Source organism: Dermochelys coriacea, chromosome 7, assembly GCF_009764565.3.
Source record: "Dermochelys coriacea isolate rDerCor1 chromosome 7, rDerCor1.pri.v4, whole genome shotgun sequence".
Classification (NCBI taxonomy): Eukaryota; Metazoa; Chordata; order Testudines; family Dermochelyidae; genus Dermochelys; species Dermochelys coriacea.
The window spans coordinates 32,465,120-32,484,825 of record NC_050074.1 but is presented as its reverse complement, the minus strand read 5'-3'; the positions used below and the strand labels follow the sequence as shown (position 1 = coordinate 32,484,825).

Here is a 19,706-nt window from a genome sequence, read left to right as displayed (position 1 = left end):
GGGGATCCCTGTACCCTTATGTATCATTGTACCCTCTGCTAGTTGGCATCAAGAGGTCTTTGGGTCACAGCCCTCATTTCAATGACTCATGGTGATTCCCCATACCAGGTGCTCTGTGTGCCCCCCTCTTCCTTTCCCCCAGGCCAGAATATGTGCATGCCCTCCATTCCCCTCTCTCCCCTATGCCAGGGATTCTGTGTGCCCTCCATTTCCCACAAACCAGGGCCTTTATGTGACCCCTTTGCTCCTCCCGCCATACCGGGGTTCACCATTTCCTCCTATGCCAGGAACTCTTTATATTCCCACTCATCCAGGTCATATAGATTTGCTACCTGACTAGCTCTACTCTCCTTCCTCAGTCAATCCAGAACTAGCCTGGTGGCTCTCATCTATATATAAAGCTCTTAGCGTCCGCCCCGCCCTCCCACCAGGTAAATCCTGCCTCTGGGCGGGACTTAATCTATAAATACATGGTCCTCCATCTTGCATCCCTTTAGCTACCCATCAAACACAGCTCTCAGTTCAGAGAAGCAGGTGAGCCTCACCCAGAGATGGGGAAATGTTGGGTGGGGCATGTCTGTTGTTTTAGGAGAGGAAGAGAAGAGGGTGAATTATTTACCCCAGGGGGCATTTTTAATTTGTAATCTTAACTATTGGGGGAATCCTTAGGGCTTTCTGCCTCACAGCCTTGCTTGTGTAATGACCAGGTTCTCTGTGTTTTACCTGGTCCACACAATGGATAAGAGCCTGTTACCGCTGCTGCCAGCTAATGGCATTTCTCTTGTGGCTTATCTGGTAGAGGCCTGTGCTGATTGCATTGAAGAGCCTGAGTTCAGCCCCCTTCCTAATGACTCTCAACTGTGACTACCATAGAGAAGTATTGGATAGAGGCTTTCTATGAGGTCTGGTGGTTAAGGCCCCAGGGCTAGGACTCCAGGGACCTGGATTTGATTTCTGGTGCTGTCACAGACTCAGGGTGTGACCTTGGGCAAGTCACTTCCCATCTCTGTGCCTCAGTTGCAGGGTACATCCTTTAATATTTCTGAGACTTGTAACTACTCTGATGGACTCCTCTGAGTCAGGGAGAGCTGACAGTTCTGGAGAGCTGCTGTCTGTTGGATTCTCTTTAAATTGAATAAAAACTCAGGAGTCCTGTCTCCTCCCTCCCACCCTGACCCTTGCTCCCAGAACTGGGAATAAAACTCAGGAGACCTGATTCTCTGGCCTCCTCCCAACCCATTGGATCCCATTCTATTCTCAAACCTGAAAAAAGAACCTAGGAAGCCTGACTCCCAGCCCCCTTTAGACTACACTCTGCTCCCAAAGCTGGAAATAGAACCCAGGAGTCCTGACCCTGTCACTCTAACCACTAGTCCCCAGTCCCTTCCCAAAGCCAGGAATAGAATCCATGCGTCTTGATTCTGCGTGTTAAATGTATTTTGCCTGTAAATTTCCCACCCCTCATGTGTCTGAGAAAGTTCGGCTGGGGAGGGTGTGCGTCAATGGAGAGAAATCTCCCTGGTTCTTCAGTGTCCTGGTGTGTGGCTGCAACCTCGCTTTATGGCTTTCTTGGGGGCTGAAATTGTGGGTGAATTCTGATCAGAGAGTCAGAGTGTGGGTCTGATCGTACAATGTCTCCATGCAGCCTGTGGGACTCATTGCCACAAGGTCTCATTGAAGCCAAGTTAGAGGGATTCAGACTAGAATTGGATGTTGATCTGAATAACGAGAACATCCAGAGCGAAGAGTAAATTGTCCCCTAGTCTTTGGGAAGAGGCTGAAATCCTCATGCTTCAGGGCAAGAGTTCATTCCTGACTAATGGGGGGGTCAGGAGGAATCTGCCCCTGTGATCCACTTATGTCATTACTGAAGGGCTTCTTCACCTGCCTTTCAAGCAGCTGGGACTGACTGCTCTGGGAGATAGGATACCAGGCTAAATGGGCCGCTGGGCATGGTGCTTCCTAGGTTCCTCTTCTAGAGGGGATGTGGTCCCCTTGCCCTGATTGCTGGGGAAGGAGCTCCAGGAGTTCCCTTCCCTGCTCACAATGGCAAAGCACTTTGCAAGCAGCAAGGAAACAAAGCGCACAGCTGCCAGCTTGGGTGGGAACAACTGAGGCACAAAGAGGGCAAAAGAACTCCCTCCCGGTGACAAGAGGGGAGCCAAAGGGAGAGCTGGGAATAGAACCCAGGAGTCCTGGCTCACAGCCCATCCCCCCCCCCAGCCATTAGACCTCGCCCAGAGCCAGGGATAGAACCCAGGTGTTGACTGCGCCGCCCCCCCACGGACTAGCCAGCCCGGAGCCCTGCACAGCTGCGATTGGGTGATGATATCACATGATGATGACGGGCTGTTTGCCTGTGCAGGGAGGAAGCCGCCTCTGGCGCAGTGCATTGTGGGGGGATTGCAATCCGTGGCGTGGGGAGGGGGGTTGGAGCCCGTAGGGCATTGTGGGACCCAGGGACGGCTCCTTGGTGGGGGGGGGGGCGATTGGGCCCTTCCCTCAGAGCGGGGAGGAGCGTGGGGGGCCTGGGGGTCACGACTGCTGGGTTTTATCCCTGGTATTGGGCAGATCTGTGGGGGGAGGATATAATGGGGGGGGGGCGGCTGGGATTGGTCCAGTTCTCCTACAGGGACAGCTCTGACCTCCAGGTCTCCTCCTAGGCCCCACCAGAGGTGTAGTTCAGATCACCCATCTCCCAGGCCTCCCAAGGAGAGGCCTTTACTTCAGACCTGCCCCTCCTCAGAGTCCCCACAGGGAGGGCCTGATTCTCCTCATCTTGCCCCAGAGGCTGTGGGGACCCCCAACAGCCCCCCTCCTCAGATCCTCACACTCCCTGTCTCTGCTGCAGGGGCCTGGCCAATGGGGGGTGCAGATGAGTTTCCAGTGGGCACATGCCCTGGGATGTGCCCACTGGGTGAGCTGGCACAGCGGGAGCGCCAGGGCCGCCTGCACCGGCTGGAGCTGCGGGAGGGGACGCGGCAGGGTGACCCTGCCCGCGTGGTGAAGAAGTATTCCCGTCCAGCTGCAGGCAAGGAGTTGCCCCGGCCCCAGGAGCTGCGCCCTGCCCCAGTGCTGCTGGCCACTGTGCACTATCTGCTGGGCCAGGTGGCTCCGCGAGCTGACCTGCCCCCAGCTGAGGTCCATGCTTTCATCTCCGACCGGTTGCGTGCTGTGCACCAGGATGCCACGCTGCAGCGGCTGCAAGGGGCTCCATGCGTGGCCCTGCTGGAGCGATCACTGGGCTACCTGCTCCATGCCGGCTACCAGCTGTGCCAGGAACCCCCTGCCCGCTTCGACCCCCACCTCCACCGCACCCAGCTCCAGGAGTGCTTCAGCTGGCTGCGGCGCTGCTACCGGGACAGCTGTCACCACGGGGAGCCGGCCTTCCAGGCCCTTTTCCTCCTCTACAACCTGGGTGAGCAGCACTGGGAGGTGCTGTGCTGCAAGAAGCAGGAGGGAGTCAGGAGGGGTCACTGCTGCAAGCAGAAGAGGGGGGAGTGCTGTGCTCCAGGGAATGGGAGGAGGTCAGTAGGGGGCATTGTGCTGCAGAGGGCAGGGCGGGTTGCTCAGTGGGGGGCGCTGTGCTGTATGCATTGGTCAGTAGGGGGTGCTGTGCTGCAGAGAGTGGGACGTGTTGCTCAGCAGGGAGTATTGTGATGCAAGGAATAGCGTGGTGGCTCAGTAGAGGGCGGTGTGCCACAGAGATCCAGGTCAGGGGCTCAGTAGGAAGCACTCTCCCCTGGCAGCAGTGCTGACCCCAGTTCGATGCTGTGCTGCAGGGAGCAATGTGGGTAGATCAGTGGGTGATGCTGGGCTGCAGAGAAGGGGTAGGGCTCAGTGTGGGGTGCTGTGCTGCAGGGAGAAGTGCGGGCTCAGAAGAGGGCCTCGTGCTGCATGGGGTGGCACAGAGGGCTCAGTAGAGGGTGCTGGACTGAAGAGAATGGTGCAAGGGCTCATAGGGAGCCAGATGACAGGGAGAAGGGCATGCGGTCAGGGAGGGGCGTTGTGCAGCAGGGAGCAGGATGGGGGATCTCAGTAGGGGTCCTGTGCTGCAAGGAGTGGGGGGGAGAGCTCAGCAGGGGGTGCTATGCTGCAAGGAGCAGCCATGGGGGGCTCAGCAGGGGGTGCTGGTCTGATCTGCCCCTTTTCCACCCTAGGCTTTCCGGAAGCTCTGCGCCAGGTCCTGCAGCTCCCAGACCCGGTCCGGGCCTCCCCCGAACTCCGCACGGCGCTGGCTGTCAACTGGGCTTACCTGGAGCGCAACTGGGCACGGTTTTTCCGCCTGGCGCAGGCCCTGCCCTACCTGCTGATTTGCGCCCTCCATCGGCACCTGGGCCCTGCCCGGCGCCTGGCACTGCTCACCTTTAGCCACGGCTTCAGTACCAGGAACTGTCGCTGTCCCTTGGCCTGGCTTGCCCAGCTTCTGGCAGTGGACGGTCCTGAGGAGATGGCGGAGCTGTGCCGCCATCATGGGCTCATGGTGCTGGATGGAGCCGTGGTCTTCCAGAAAGCAGCTTTCAGGGACCCGGACGTGTTGGTCCAGAGCCCCTCGCAGCTGCTAGTGGACAGTAAACGAGGGGAGACCCCCCTGCTGGAGATCATCGAAGATGCTTGTAGCTAATGGTCTGAAGAGACCTTGGGGTGAGGATGGGAGCCGGGACTCCTGAGTTCCTGTCCCTGGCTCTAAGAGGGGAGTGAAGTCTAGTTGGCTGGATTGGGAGTCAGGATTTGTGGGTTTTATTGCTGGCTCTGGGAAGGGCTGAGAGCTCCTGGCTTCTGCTCCTTTCAGTGAAAGAGGAATCAGGTTTAGAGTAAGAGACTGGGAGCCAGGACTTCTGGGTTCTCTTAGTGGCTCGGTCACTGATTCTCTGTGTGTCACTTCCGCCAAGCCACTCCCTTTGCCTCATTTTCCCCCTGCTTAAAAGGGGGTAAAGGAAGTAACTTACCTGTGCCTAGTGCAACTGGATGGCTCTGGGCAATCTTTCTCTGTTGATGGGCTCGGCTTCCTCCATTTGACCCCTTGTGCTGCATAATTTGTCTTGCCCCTCCTCCCCGCTCCTCATGGGTTTGCGATTCAAGAAGCTGGCTTGGATCTTGGGGTTTGTGGGAGTTGGTGTGGGTCTGAGCTTTGGTGTGATGGTTTGGCGTCCACGATCCACATTGCGGGGAGCTGTATGGAATGACAGCCAGTGTCCCCTGCCCCAGGCCGGAGGTTGTGGGAGATGTAAGACACAGCCCCGAGTGCCCCTGCAATTTTGGGGTGTCTGAACGGAGTAGAAGTCAGTTTTACAATAAATGTTGATTTGTAAGAGGTTGTGGGTCTGTGCAGTGGCGAATTAGCCAATGGGCCCATGGGACCCCTGCCCAGGGGCCCTGGCCAATTGGGGAGCCCCACCCCCAGCAGACAAGCACCGAGGTGGGGCTGGGGGAGTCTCTGTGTACCAACCCCGCTCTCCGGCAGCAGTGCCGGGCAGGGCAGGGAAAAACCTAGCATCCTCACCCTGGCTGCGGCCCCGGGACTGGAGGAGCTCTGGCTCCCTGCTGCGGCCTCAGGGCTGGGGGGAGCTCTCACTTCCTGCTGTGGCCCCAGGACCCTAGCGGGAGTGGGGGGTAGACAGCACTTACAGCGGCTGAGCCACAGGGGGGACTGGACGGGGCACAAGGCGGAGCCGCAGGTGGAACAGGGGCGGGACCACAGGCAGAAGCTATGGGGAGTGGGCCCCCTACTTGCTCTGGCCCAGGGCCCCACTAAACCTTAATCCACCTCTGTGGTGTGGGTCTGCCATGCTGAAGCATTGTGTTAATGTCTAGGGGGACTGAGTATGTAGTGTTCTGAGGCAGTGCGTGGGGGGAAGTGAGTGAATCATTGGGGATAAATGGGGGGTTGTGTTTGTCTAGGGGGATTGTGTGTGGTTGCCCTGTGTGTATGTGGGGAGTTGTGGTGTTACTGGAGGATGGGTTGTGTGTGAGGTTTCTCAAGTGGGGGCGTTGTGAGGCAGGGGGTGTGTGTGTGTGTGTGTGTGTGTGTGTGTGTGTGAGTGAATTTGAGTGCGGAATGGGGGTTGGGTGTGATGTCTGAGAGTTGGGACGCACACGCGTCCTTGCCAGAGGATCTCAGAGAGGAGAGTAGGGACTAGTGGTTTAGAGTGGGGGGAGGGCTGGGGTGGGAGCCAGGACTCCTGGGTTCTATCCCCAGCTCTGGGAATGGGGTGGGAATCCCAAATCTTGGGAGAGTTTAAAGAGACCCAGGTTTTTGAGACTGAAGCCCGAGGCCTGCTCATCTGGGGGGCAGTGCGCCCTGCAGGATGTCCACCAGAAGCATGGTTAGATGCCAGGAAAGAGAGCCATGCACCTAGGCCGTTGGTTGGGATAGAACGTTTTCCTTCGTGCATTGTTCCTGTGGTTCAGTATTTGATACCTGGGTTTGATGAAGGCTCTTAGGGGTAGCTGTAATCCACTAGTCACAGGCTCCCAGAGGGAAGATCTGCTGGTGCCTGAACCCAGCAGGCCTGGGATGGGCCCTGATGGAGCTCAGCACCCAGGCCAAGAGTAGGAGAATCACAAGATTCCTCCTTGAGAGAGGCGAAGGCCGGAGACCTGAGGAGGTTGTGCTCATACAGAAAAGGGGTTTCCCACTGTTTCCTGTTTCCCACTCCCCGCCTCCTGGAGCCTGCTGGTCGCCCTGGCTTGGGGCCAGATCAGAGCCAGTTCCCCTTGGAGAGGAAAGACCCTTTGTCCCATTCCTCACAGCCATGAGCTAGCCAGTCCCCCTACCTGGGGCTGGATCAGAGCCACTGCCCCAAAATGGGGATGGGGAAAGGCTTGTGTCCCATTCCCCACTCCCGTGAACCAGCCAGTCTACCTGCCATAAGGCCAGATCTGAGCTAGGGCCCCCTGTAGGAGAAAAGCCCCATATCCTATCCCCAAGCCCCCCTGAGCTAGCCAGGCCCCCTGTCCTGGGACTAGATTGGAGCTGGTGCCCCTTAGAGGGGAAAGGCCCCATGTTCCATTTCATGTCCGGTGGCTGTATTGGAGCTGACGTCCCCTAAAGAGGGAGGGACCTACCCCTCTGAGCCAGCTGGTCCCCCTCACCTGGGGCTGGATGGAAACAGGTGCCCACTAGAGGTGAAAGGTGCTGTATCCTATTCCCAGGCCTCCTGAGCCAACCAATCTCCCACTCAGGCCAGACTGGAGCTAGCTAGCACTATCTAGGAAAAACCCCATGTCCCATTCCCAGGCACCCTTGTGTATCCCCAGGATGGGTGGGGGGTGTCTATAACTCAGAATCCGACAGCCTGAGAATCTGGGCTGTGTTTATTTCCCTCCAAGGTGCCTCTCCCTCCCTCCCCTTTATGGTGTCCAATTAAATCTTAAAACAACTCAGGCAAACACACAGCAGCCTCTCAAGAGGAACTGGAGGCCCACGTTCTCACGGGGCCCAGCTGGGACTGATAAGCTGGGACCTTCCAGCCCCTGGGAAACTCCTGCCCGTGATGTCTGTGACGGGGTAAGTGACAGATCCTCAGGTAATGGATGAGGGGCCTGTCTCTCCTAGGAGATTTATGAATCTGCTTATCTGGAGCTTTTATTAGTCTGGGGAATTTTGCCATGATCAGAGCAGGTGACTCTGTTCTGTAGTGATCCAGATGGGTCACGTCTGCCCTTTAAGGTGGTGCTCCAGGGGTAGGCCGCTGGCCTGGGACTCAGGACTCAGGACTGCTGGGTTCAATTCCTGGCTCTGCTGCAAATTCCATGGGTGATCATCCACTCCGTGACTCAGGTTGCCTGTCTGACAAATGGGAAGAATAATCCTGCCATTGTCCATGACTGCAAACTCTTCAGGGCAGGAGAATCTCTCTCGCTCTGTGTCTGTGCAGTGCCTGGCCCAAAGGGGACCCCAGTCCCAGCTGGGGATTGTGGAGCACTCAGAACGACAGGGGCCTCAGTCTCAGTCATGGGTCTGCGCAGCACCCAGGATGACAAGGGTTCTGATCCCCATTGTGGGTCTGTACAGTGCCTGGCTCAATGGGTACCGTGTGTCCACACATGAAAGCAGCTGGCACATCTCTGGTCCCATGGGCCACCTATGGCACTGGTCACAAAGAACCTGGAGGATCTGTATGCCAGTGTGCAAGGGAGTTTGCCAATCTGCACAGCTTCCAGAATTGCCTCAGGCAGGGAGCAGATACTGGGTGGGTGGGGGGAATAGGCCCTTAAATACCTTGTGGGCAGAAGAGTGGAGTTTAGTGATTAGAGCGAGGCTGCTGGGAGTTAGGATTTCTATTCCTAGATCCATGGGAAGGGAGGGACTGGGAAGAGCCATGACCTCCCCCCATGCCTCCAGGGGAACAACTCCCTGCACTGGGTTGTACAACTCTGCAAAGACCCTGTGGGTCCCTGGAACTCTGCTGTGTCAAAGGGGCATGAAAACAGGTCCTGATAATGCCAGCAAGCAGAAAACAAGAGGCGCGGAGTGGCCGGGGTGGGGGCTGGAGATTAAGGGCTGAATGGAGGCAGTGAATGGGCCAGGCACCACGGGGGGGGGAGCACAAATCCTTTGGACGCATCGAGACATGAATATAGGAGCAGACACAGCACTTGTGCCTAAGCCCTGGCCTGCCACCCATCGTACAGGGCTGGGTGGTTATTGTGGTGGCCACAGGCCCAGACTAATCCCACCCGCATTCCTGATGGGTTGGCTAAAGGCTTCTCCCAGGGTTAGCTCATTACACCAGCCCTGGGGAGTGGGTCTGGTATGAGTGGGGAAGAGACCCTTAAAGACCCTGTGGGCAGGGGAGCAGGGTGGAGCACTGAGGGTTGGGGATATGAGAATCAGGACTCCTGGGTTCTGTCCCCACCACAGGAATGGGAGTGATGTCTTGTAGTTGGAACAGCAGGTCTTGGGAGGCAGGTTCTGTCCCGACTCAGGGAGGGGAGTGTTGGCAGCTAGATAGTGGGCCCTATGTGAGGCAGAGTGGGTACGCCGGGCTGTGAGCATTTGGTGTGGTTGTGCATGAGGAAGGTGTCTGAATGCGAGCGGGTACATGTGTTTAGGGGAGGGGTTGTCTGTTTGAACCGCTGCCCCATAAACGTCGCAGTTTTAGGTTGCAGTTCCCCCTGTCCCCTTCCCTCCTCCTGGACTTCACAGATTCCAACCATCTAGGACCCCCCAGACCCTGTTGATCCCCTCCCCCACTGGGGTCACATTGACACACACACACTCACTCACTGGGGCCCCTTGGATTCTGGCAGGTTCCTTCCTGCTCCGAGGCTGCCCCGGTTGCCAGCTGCCTGAGGGGAAGTACCGTTGTATTTATGGTGTGATTTACAGCACCCCAGAATGGCAGCTGGGAGGCGAGGACTGTAGCCACCTGACTTAGCCAAGGGTCTGGGGCCCGGGGCAGCAGGGAGTCAGGATTCTTGGGTTCTATCCCAGCTCTGGAAGGGCAGTGAATTCTAGTGGGACAGGGTCAGGGGCGGGAGCTTGGAGTTAGGACTCTGGGTTCTCTCTCCAGCTCTGGGAAGGCAGTGGGGTGTAATGGGTTAGAGCAGGGGGGCTGGGAGTCAGGACACCGGGGTTCTCCCCACAGCTCTGGGAGGGAAGCAAGGTGTAATGGGTTAGAGTGGGGGGCTGTCAGGATTCCTGGGATCTCTCCTCAATTCTGGGAGGGGAGTGGCTTCCTGTGTTCACTTATTTCCTAGCATTTCCTTCTCCCTTACTGGTCTCCAGGACTTGGCTCTGCCTTTGGGCATCTGGGTCCAGCTTGTCCCTCCTCCCACTCTGGCTCAGGATTGACAAGGGGATAACCCTCTGCCCAATCATGGTTCAGCTCCTCCCCTGCTACCAGCGTTCCCCTCCCCCCACGTGGGGCTGTGTCCCCGTGGTGTGATGTCACCAGAGGAATGACCCAGGTCCTTCCTGGCTCTGTCAATCAGTGGCAGAGACAAGCTGGCATCAGGAATCAGGGCTCAGGGGCTCTCCCCAGGGTGGGCACCTGCCACGCGGTGAGTCAGAATACCATCTGCCCCCAGCACCTGCCTTCAGGGGCCAGCATGGGCAAAAAGGGCAGAGTCAACTGGGGACTTCCAGGGCACCCCAGGGATGCTGGGGATGGGGGGACGACAGAGGTCATGGGGGTTCAGGAGCAGGGTGGGGAAGTTGAGGGGAGGCAGAGTCTGGGTGAGGAGAAGCTGGAATTGGAATATAAGGGTTGGCATACAGGGAGCAGGGGAAGGTTGGGAGTTGGGTGCAGAGTTTGGATCAGGTGATGCTCAGGGTTTGGGGCCAGGGAAGGTCTGGGGGTGGGGTGCAGGGGGTGAAGCAGGGTTGCGGAGGGGCTGGGGGATTGGGGTAATTAGGGGAGCCAGAGGGGATGCAGGGCTGGGGGCTAGGAAGGTCAGGGCTGGGGGGTAGGAAGGTCTGGATTGGGGGTGCAGGAAGAGGTTAGGGGAGAGCTGGGGTGGGAAATGCAAGGGAACAGGGAAGGTCTGGATGGAGGATGTAGGAGGGCTGAAAGGAGGCAGGGTCTGGGTGGGAGGATGTAGAGGGCTGGCTGGGGGTAGACAGGTGGAGGATGCTGCGAGAGGCAGGGCCTGGTTTGGGGGATGCAGGGAGGCAGGGGGCTTATCTGTTTACTATAAAGTTTAGCCAGAGTGAGAGCCACAGATCCCAGAATCCTAGTGCTGCCCCCCTCCAGCCAACATCATGGGGGTTGTTAGATGCCTGTTGCCCCAGCCTCCTGCTTTCTACCCATGACACAGCCTGTTCCTAGTAGTTGTTCCTAGTAGGGGTTTGGGGGGCGGGGGAAGGGGGCTGGGAGGAGGAGGGGTTGCACTCTTGTATCAGGGTAACAAAATGGAGAGCAGCATCCTGGCCCTGAAGGATTCGGGGAGGGGGGTCTGAGGTGAGGGCTGGGGATCACTGGGGAACAGGGATCTCAACTGGAGGAGTTGGAGGGGTCAAGGTGGGGCAGTCACAGCCCAGGGGTGGGGGGACTGGGAATATCGGGGGGGGTTGGAAGGGTCAAAGTGGGGCTGTCATAGCCCAGGCATGGGGGGCAGGGATCTCAGCAGGATGGCCTGCCACAGCCTGGGGCAGCGAGGGGATCACAGCAGAGGCGGGGCTGGGGCATGGGGGGGGCTGCTGGAAGGGGGACAGGGCTCTCTTAGAGGGGAAACTGGGAGGTCTGCCATAGCCCAGCCCTGGGCAGATGTGGGGGCAGGGATCTCAGCAGGGGATGGAGGATTGGGGGTACTGTGCGTGGTGCAAAACGGGGCTGTTAGGTTTTCATCAAGCCCACACGTGTCTCCCAGCTGCCTTCAGGGAGCAGCCAGGGGCCTGTTTGCTTTGGCCAGGGACCATGGAGAGGAGAGTTTGCTGGGGGCAGGGGGGGGAGTGAACCTTTGCTCTAGTGACACCTCTGCCTACAGCCCTTAAATGGCCCTGCACCCTCCCCCAACCTGCTAGCCCAACGTCCACCAGCTGGGATCTCTGCATAAGCCAGCTGTATTAACCCCTTCCAACTCCTGCCCCACCTTTAGGTTGGGGTTGAGACAGACCCCCACCCCACCACGCAGAGTGGGATCCTCTGAGAAAAGCCAAAGGAGGAGCAGGTTGGGGGAGTTAGTAGGGGGCACTCTCCCCTCCCCGTCAGTGTCCTAGTGTGGTGCTAGCGGGTGCTGTACTGCAGGGAGTGGGGCAGGTTCTCAGTAGGGGGACTCTCCCCTTGTATTCAGTGTTGACCCTAATGCCCCAGAGCGGTACTGGGGGCGCTGTGCTGCAGGAGGGAGCATAGTGCACAGCCAGCTCCCCAACTCCCATGTGTCCGATCTTTTTTGCAGACTCCCAACAACGATGTCCTTCTCCAGCACCAATCTCAAGTTGGAGCGGCTAGAGGAGGAGCAGCAGCTGGAGGACCCTGGCTACCTGCTCAGCCTCCAGAACGAACCTAGGGGCTGCGGGGACATGGCGGCCCCTTACCCTGACAATGATCTCATTTCCCAATGGCTGCGCAGGAGTGTGAAGGCCAAGCTGGTGGAGGCCTGTGACTTGGGCGAATCTTCCCAGGGGGACGGGGAGGTCCCAGCGAAGAGGGGTCTGGATCCAGAAGGTGCCAAAGACTTTGCCTGGGCTAAGCGGGCCCGGGTAGAGAACATCGTGTGCAGCATCAGCAGCTCATACCGTGATGGGGGCCTGGAAGAAGGAGGTTCTGGTTACGGCTGCTCCCGCCGGGCACAGGAGCGGAGCCAGCTCAAGCAGCAGCTGGAGAAGATGCGTGAGCAAGTGTTCCAGCTGCAGGAGAAACTGTGCCAGATCTACAGCGGGGTGGCCCAGGAGGAAAGAAGCAGCATGGGGGCAGCCTGGTCCCAGGAGCCAAGCAGAGTTGGAGTCAGCACCCGGCATCCTGGGGAAGGGAGTAGGCACCCTGGCACCTTGGCCGAAGCCCTGAAGGAGGAGCTTGGGGCAGCCATGACCCAGGTGGTGGACATGGTCATGCAGGTGTTTGCCCGTCAGCAACCCCCACCGGAGGAGCCCCCCCACAGTTACCCAAGTGACCAGACAGAGGCACTGCCCCTAGTGGTGAGGAAGAGCCTGCCCCATGCCCCCCCAGAGCTGGTGGCCAGCACCTTCCCCCAGCCCATGGCTGTGCCCCCATACCTGGCTGCCTTCAAGGACAGAGCAGCAGGAGAGGCCTACTGGGAGAGTGTGAGCCTGCGCACCAAGCTGTCCTCACGTCACCTGCTGCAGCCGCACTGTGCCCTCTTCCAGCTGGCAGGGCCGACTGACCGCCAGCTCCCCAAGAGCCAGGCCACAGAGACGCACCATGGCCGGGAGCCACCACTCTACAGGCCCTCAATATCCTTTAGTAGCCGGCCAGGACTGGGGGTAGAGTGGGGAGAGGATATGATCCCTGCCCCACACTTCCCTCACACATCCTGCCCCCAACTAATCCACACACATTCACCCCCCACACAGACATTCTGTCCCCCACTGACCCACGCATACACCCTGCCCACAACTAACCCACACACATTCACCCCCATGTACATCCTGACCCACTCACACAGTCTGACCCGAACACACACTAACCCACACACATTCACTCCCCGTGCACACACTGACCCACACACCCTGTCTTACCCGACCCACACACACTGCCCCCCCAACCCTGCTCCCAACTAGCCCACACCTATTCATTCCACACATACAACCTATCCTCCACTGACCTACCACACACACACTCTGCCCCAAACCAACCTACACACATTCACCGTCCACACGCACACAGTTTCCCATAGACCCATACATAGGCATCCCCTTGCTGAACTCCCACACACTGGCCCCTGCCTCATATACACGTACTGACCCTGACATCCATGCACAGCCTCTTCCTTCTCCCTCCCCCGGCCCATATGCAGCACACCCACACCCATACACACACTCCTGTCCCCCCACCTCACACACACCCCATACACTCATTGAGCCCTGCCATCAGCTCAGCCAGCCCTCCCCTCTGGCCTTGCCCTTCTCCACTCCACACCTGCTCACATCTTGCTGCCACCTGTGAGGCGTTGGCAGGGCAGGTGTTAGCATCACCTGCTCCCTCCACACCACCCACCCACCGCTAGTCCCCTGAGGCCTGGCGTAGGTTTAATGGTTAACCAGGCTGAGCCAGACCCTAAGCTGATTGCAACAGCTCAGAAAGAGCTTCCTCCTGAAACCCACTAGGCACCTGCTGGGAATAATCCCCGGGATTAGTAGGGGTGGGCTGGCAAAGACACTCCTGCTGAGCCCCCCCGTACTATGCACTGCCCCCTCCCCTGACTGCCTCCCACCCTACACACTCCCCCCTCTCCCCGCTGTCCCCCGCCCTACATGCTGCCCCCTCCCCCCTCCTACACGCTGTCCCCCACCCTATACACTGCCTCCTCCCAACTGCCTCCCACCCTACACACTGCCCCTTCCTGCTGCTGTCCCCCATCCTACATGCTGCCCCCTCCCCTAACTGCCCTCCAGCATACACACTGCCTTCTCCCCCCACTGTCTCCACCCTACATGCTGCCCCCTCTCTTGACTATCCCCCACCCTACACATTGCATGCGTCCTACACACTGCCCCTCCCTGACTGCCTCCCCCATGCTGCCCTGTCCCTTGACAGCCATCTCCCCTACACTGCCCCTCCCCTGAAAACCCCCATACACACTGCTACACACACATACACCCCACACACACAACCTATGACCCACTGACTCCCTCTCTCTTTACAGCCTAAGCCAAGCTGCCAGGGTGGGGATAAGAGATTGAGAGGTGAGATTCGTGGGGTACAATGGGGAGGAGGGGCAGGGAGTCAGGACTCTCCTGGGTTCTATTCTCAGCTCATGGGCAGGGGTCACTGCTTTCTTGGGGGGGGCGGTCTGCTCTCTGGAGGGCCTTGGAGTGAGGTGCCCCCATTATAGCCCTTCCCCGGTTGCTCCTTAACCCCATCATTCCCAGGAGGGCCTCACCCCTGGGCACCTGAAGAAGGCCAAGCTGATGTTCTTCTACACTCGCTACCCCAGCTCCGGGACGCTCAAGACCTATTTCTCCGATGTCAAGGTGGGTCCCTCAGAATCTCCCCAACTCTGGGACAGTTTGACCATGGACCCTCCCCATGGATCCAGGCCCCCTTCTGTATGGCCCATGCAGGTCCTCTAGCACCATCCACCCATGGAGGGAGGGTCCCTTGCCCCTTCCCCCCACCCCACACTGACACTGTTGCCAGAAGCAGACACTTAGGTAGATCATGTGACGAGAGATGTGGCGGGGAGGGAGTGGACCGCCCTTTTCCCAGGGAGCTGGAGGGCAGGAAGGGGGATAGGACCCCTGTTTGCAGGGAATTGGGGGGCAGGATGGGGAGATTGGACCCCCCCTTTCCCAGGGAGTTGGGGCAGGGAAGGTGGGTCACTCCTCCGTTTTCAGTGAATTGGGGGACTGAGGCCCAGGGCTGTGTTGATGGCAACGTGTCTCTCCTCTTGCCGTCCCCCCAGTTCAATCGCTGCATCACGTCCCAGCTCATCAAGTGGTTCAGCAACTTCCGGGAGTTCTTCTACATCCAGATGGAGAAATTCTCACGCCAGGCATTGAGCGATGGGGTGCTCAGCATCGAGACGCTGACTGTCACCCGGGACTCGGAGCTAGCACGTGTCCTCAACCAGCACTACAACAAAGCCAATGACTACGAGGTGGGCAGGGAGGCAGGCAACGTGGGGCACACAGACCGGGTGGAGATTTGGGAGGGGCCCTGTAAGTGGGGTACGTGGGTGGGAAGGAGAGCATAGGCCAAGTTGGGGATTGGGGCGGGATCCCGGCTGAGGTGAGGAGTGCAGGCCTGGGGTGATCTTGGCAGCATGGGAGCAATTGACAAGAGGAAACTGACCTTGGGGGGAGGAATAAAAGAGCCCTGCTAAGACCCCTCCTGTTCCAGGTGTCACCAGTCCTGACAGGGTGATGCCCTCATGTCTTTTTCCCCCCACCCAGATACCCAGCAAGTTCCTGGAGGTCTCCCAGATCACCCTGCGCGAATTCTTTAGTGCCATTTCCCGGGGCTGTGATGCTGACCCCTCCTGGAAGAAATCCATCTACAAGGTTATCTGCAAACTGGAGTGTGACATACCCGATGCCTTCAGATCCCCCAATGGTCTGCCAGACACTGTGCATGAGTGACTGGGGGAGGGGCGCTGCAGAGTTGGGGTCCTTGGTGGGGAGGGGGGGAGGGCTCTGGTAATTTATTGCTGATGTAATCCACAATGTTGCTAAGTTGCTGGCTGAGGATGGGGTAGCCTTGACACCACCCACATTTCAAAATTATCCTCCCCACACATAGCAGAGGCGGTTGCATTGGGAGAGTGTGGGGACTGCAGGCCAGGGAGGGATCCCAGCAGTGGGGGAGGCAGGCGGCGTGGGGAGCACAGGAAAGGAATGGGGATGCGGGCGGGATCCCAGCAGTGAGGGAGGCAGGCAGCGTGGGGAGCACAGGAAAGGAATGGGGATGGGGGAGGGAGGCAGGCAGTGTGGGGAGCACAAGAAAGGAATGGGGATGGGGGAGGGATCCCAGCAGTGGGGAAGGCAGGTGGCGCGGGGAGCACAGCAGTAGGGGAGGGAGGCAGACAGCATGGGAAGTGCAGGATGGTGGAGGCAGGCTTGTGGGAGCACAGGCCGGGGGGTGGAGATGGAGGAGGGATCCCAGCAATTGCGGGGGAGGTAGTGTGCGGAATGCAGGATGGGGAGTGGAGCTAGGGGGAGGGATCCCAGCAGTGAGGGAGGCAGCCGGCATGGGGAGCACAGACCAGGTACAGGTGAAAGTTTCTTCTTGGGGTGGGATCTACAGCTAGGAACAGTACCCACATGGGGCCCATCCACACCCTAAGCAGTGCGTGGTTTGTGTTAGTGGCTGCTCTGCCCATATCCATGGGTCTGAGGCCTGTGGGAGGAGGGAGAGGGGTGGCGGGGAGAGGGGCTTGTGCTTCCCAGTGTATGTATTGCTGAGACTTCACGTTCCCTCTGGACCCTGCCAATAAAGACACATTGAAAAGCTGCTGTCTGTCTCCTGGGGCTGGGGTGCTGGGGTTAAATTCCAGCGGGTGCATGTGCCGGATCACCCTACCCGTAGCCCTGTGTGTGAGCCCAGAACATCAGCAATTCATACTCCCCTGGTCTGGGGGTTCTGGCTCTGGAGGAATTTGTAGGCAGTGTTGTCCAGTGGTTAGGGCACTACCCTGGAGTCAGAACACCTGGCTCTGCCAAACTTCATGTGACCTCAGGCATATCATGTAACATACCTTGGCTTTCACATCAAATGGGGAAAATTATCCTTCCCCTTGTCTGCTTAGGTTCTTTAGGGCAGGGACTCTCTCTTGCTGTGTGTTTGTGCAATGCTGGGTAAAATGGGCCCCCGCGATCTTGGTTCGGGTCCTGTGCAGCACCTGGCATGACGGGGGCCCCAGTCACAGGTGTGGGTCTGTGCAGTGCCTGGCACGATGGAGCCCCGATCTCTGTGGGGGGTCTTTAGGCACTATTGTACACAGAAGGTACCAGGCCTGAGACTGGAGTCAGGACTCAGGTGATGTGATACTGCCTTTGAGGGGGGCCAGTGGGGCGATGATTTGCTGATGCCCATGAGGAGGATGAGATGCTGCCAACTTGTGGGGATTAGGAAGTGTGGAGAAAGAGAGAGAGCCAAAGTGGGTGCGGAGGACAATTCCCCCCCCCCCCCCGGTCTGAATCCCCATTAATTAAATAGCTGCCCTGCTCAGGTGGCTGAACAGCTGGTGGTGCATTTTAAAATCACAAATCCCCACCCCCCTGCCTGGCCCAGCTGCAAATGGCCAGATTAATACACGCGATTAACCATGGGGGGAGGGAGGGATGATGTTAGCATGATGGCCTCAAAGCCCAAGGTGCTGCAATAGTCTCTCTCTGCTTGCAGCCCCACAAGCCTAAAGCTGCCCCCATGCTGTGGAATCCTGTCCCCTAGTCCCTGTGAGGGAGGATTTCTCAGCAGAAGCTAAAGGTGACCTCAGTCTGCACAATCATTGCAGGATTTTTCCAAAGCTTTCTGCTTAAAGACACCGGGAGGAACTAGGGGACATAAAGGGCTTTGGGGGAGGGGCTAGTTTGAATTAGATGGGGTGGAGGAGTGACCTGAGGGATGGGGTCTGTGCCCCAGAGGGGCTCAGGGTCCAGGAGTCCCCTGCTTTGGTTCTGAGAGGGGGTGGAATTTGCCAAGGACTCTTAAAATGCAGTAACTGGTGGCCACCGCGCAGGGAGGGAGGGTGGAATGTGATATTGGGTCTATCAGCTCTGGGTACCAATCCCTATCCAACCCCAGGTCAGAGGGAGTTGGGAGAATGGGCGATGGCTGCTGCTTATACAGGGATCCTTCGGGTAGCACAAAGATGCGGCCGCTATTTATACAGGGATCCTTTGCCTGGCACTGAGACGTAGCTGTTGCTGGGATGGGCACAGCAGCTGTTTATACATGGCTCCCTCCCTCATCGGTGCTGAGATGCAGCCACCTCTGGGGTGGGGCATGGGAACTGTTTCTACAGAGCTCTCTCGCTTAATGCTGAGAGGCAGTCAGCTCTGGGGAGGGGTGTGGGAGCCATTTACACAGGGATTTCTTGCCCAGTGCTGAGATGTAGCTGTTTCTGGGGCAGGGAAAGCACAGAAACGCTACCCAACAGATGGGACAACAGAAGTACACTCCTGTAACCAGCTGGTACGGTAGGAGGTGAAATTGAATTGGCCATGTTGGAATTTGGCCAGATAGTGGGGGCTCTTGGGGAAAGTGCTAGGCAGGTTTAGTGACCAGGCATTGTCAGTGAGCCTCATTTTGAAATCTCATGTTAAGGTCAGCAGCACAGCACCCCTTAGCCAAGGCACTGGGGTCAACATTGATTGTGAGGGCAGAGCACCCCCTACTGAGCCCCTGTCCTGCTCCCTGCACAGCACTGACTCAGCCTGCCCCTGCTTAGCAGTGCTTAGCTAAGAATAATATCCCCCCCCAATTAGCCACCAGCCACAGGGGTGAGAGAGGGGATGGCAACCCATAGCTGCTGTGCTGCAGTGAGCAGGAGCTGCTGGGGCCAGCAATCTGGGGTGGAACAGAGAAGAGGCTGTCTGCCCAAATCCAGGGGTGGCTGTAGATGGGTCCCGTTGCAAAGTGGCTGGAACTAACTCCTCTTCCTTTCGCTTTCCCAGCCCCAATCCCTGCAGGAAAGAGTGGGAGACACCTAGGACCCGCAAGCTGGGAGCTGCCATCGCTGTGAGGCTGCTGCTACTCCATCGCGGCCAGGAGCTGCCCCCATAGTCTTGGGACAGAGACCACAGGGTAAATGAGAGCTGTCGGTTTGGTACAGAGCACTCGTAATGTGCAACTGCTCCTTCAGTCTGTGCCAGCACATGGGGCTTGCTGGGCTGGAGGGTCTCCCCCTCCCCATTGGTGCTGCTGCCTGTAGCTGTGTCTGGCACCTTAAAGCCAATGGCCAGTGGCTTCCTTGCAAATTGGGCCATGTGAAAGCCATGTAGTCCAAGATGGCCGCTGCGCCATGGTAACAGGCCTGGCCCATGTTGTCCAAGATTGCCACCGTGCCATGGTAGCCAATAGGATGGCCACCTGTCCAGGTTTTCCCAAGATTGTCCCTGCCCTGGGATGTTTGTCCAGGTGTTCAGTACACACTGCAAGCTGTATGGTTTTATGGGCTCAGGATCATCCTGGTGATGACAGGCTGATAATTTCCTGCAATGTCCTGACTGAATGTTACTGAATTAAATTAAAACATATTGCATTTGTTTTAACATCTTTGCACTCCATGTATTGAAAACGCGATGGTGTCTGTGTTACTGCGGCATTGCATGTATTTCCACGGGACGGGTCGATAGGAGAACAGCAGGAGGTGGTTAAGGAAATTCACCCAGGCAGCCTGTAACATCTCTAGAGGAGACACCCCCTGGAGCACTGTGCGTACACGAGATCAAACTTGACTCGCAGACAAAGCATTTTTGGATAAATAGCCTGGTTTTAACCTGACTCAAGGCCTTCTTTCTGATCCAGCAAACAGACAGCATGTGAGTGGATTCTCGTATTGTTTTGAATGTTTTCTCTGTAGTGCTTTTTACCTTAACAATAATGTAGGCCTGCCTAGGAAGTGTTGGGGCGTACCTT

The 19,706-nt window shown here is 57.8% G+C and overlaps 2 protein-coding genes across 6 annotated transcripts; both read left to right on the top strand.

The window, feature by feature from the left end:
* Window positions 1-100: 100 nt before the first annotated feature.
* LOC119858947 (prospero homeobox protein 1-like) lies at window positions 101-19,706 on the top strand. Of its 5 annotated transcripts, XM_043518807.1 has the most exons (6): window positions 6,165-10,008; window positions 11,845-12,859; window positions 14,492-14,599; window positions 15,031-15,225; window positions 15,521-15,628; window positions 18,743-19,706. In XM_043518807.1, the coding sequence occupies exons 2-6, from the start codon at window positions 11,858-11,860 to the stop codon at window positions 18,776-18,778; spliced, it is 1,449 nt and encodes a 482-aa protein (XP_043374742.1). In that variant the 5' UTR covers window positions 6,165-10,008; window positions 11,845-11,857; the 3' UTR covers window positions 18,779-19,706. The 5 variants fall into 5 exon arrangements, with proteins under 5 accessions (XP_038266453.1, XP_038266452.1, XP_043374742.1 ...); XM_038410525.2 differs by lacking the exons at window positions 6,165-10,008; window positions 18,743-19,706 and adding an exon at window positions 101-534 and having other exon boundaries at window positions 15,521-15,982; XM_038410524.2 differs by lacking the exons at window positions 6,165-10,008; window positions 18,743-19,706 and adding an exon at window positions 4,508-4,644 and having other exon boundaries at window positions 15,521-15,982.
* Window positions 2,305-5,312, top strand: SAC3D1 (SAC3 domain containing 1). Its single transcript, XM_038410530.2, has 2 exons — window positions 2,305-3,418; window positions 4,161-5,312. Exons 1-2 carry the CDS (start codon window positions 2,863-2,865, stop codon window positions 4,622-4,624), a joined length of 1,020 nt encoding a protein of 339 aa, XP_038266458.1. The 5' UTR covers window positions 2,305-2,862; the 3' UTR covers window positions 4,625-5,312.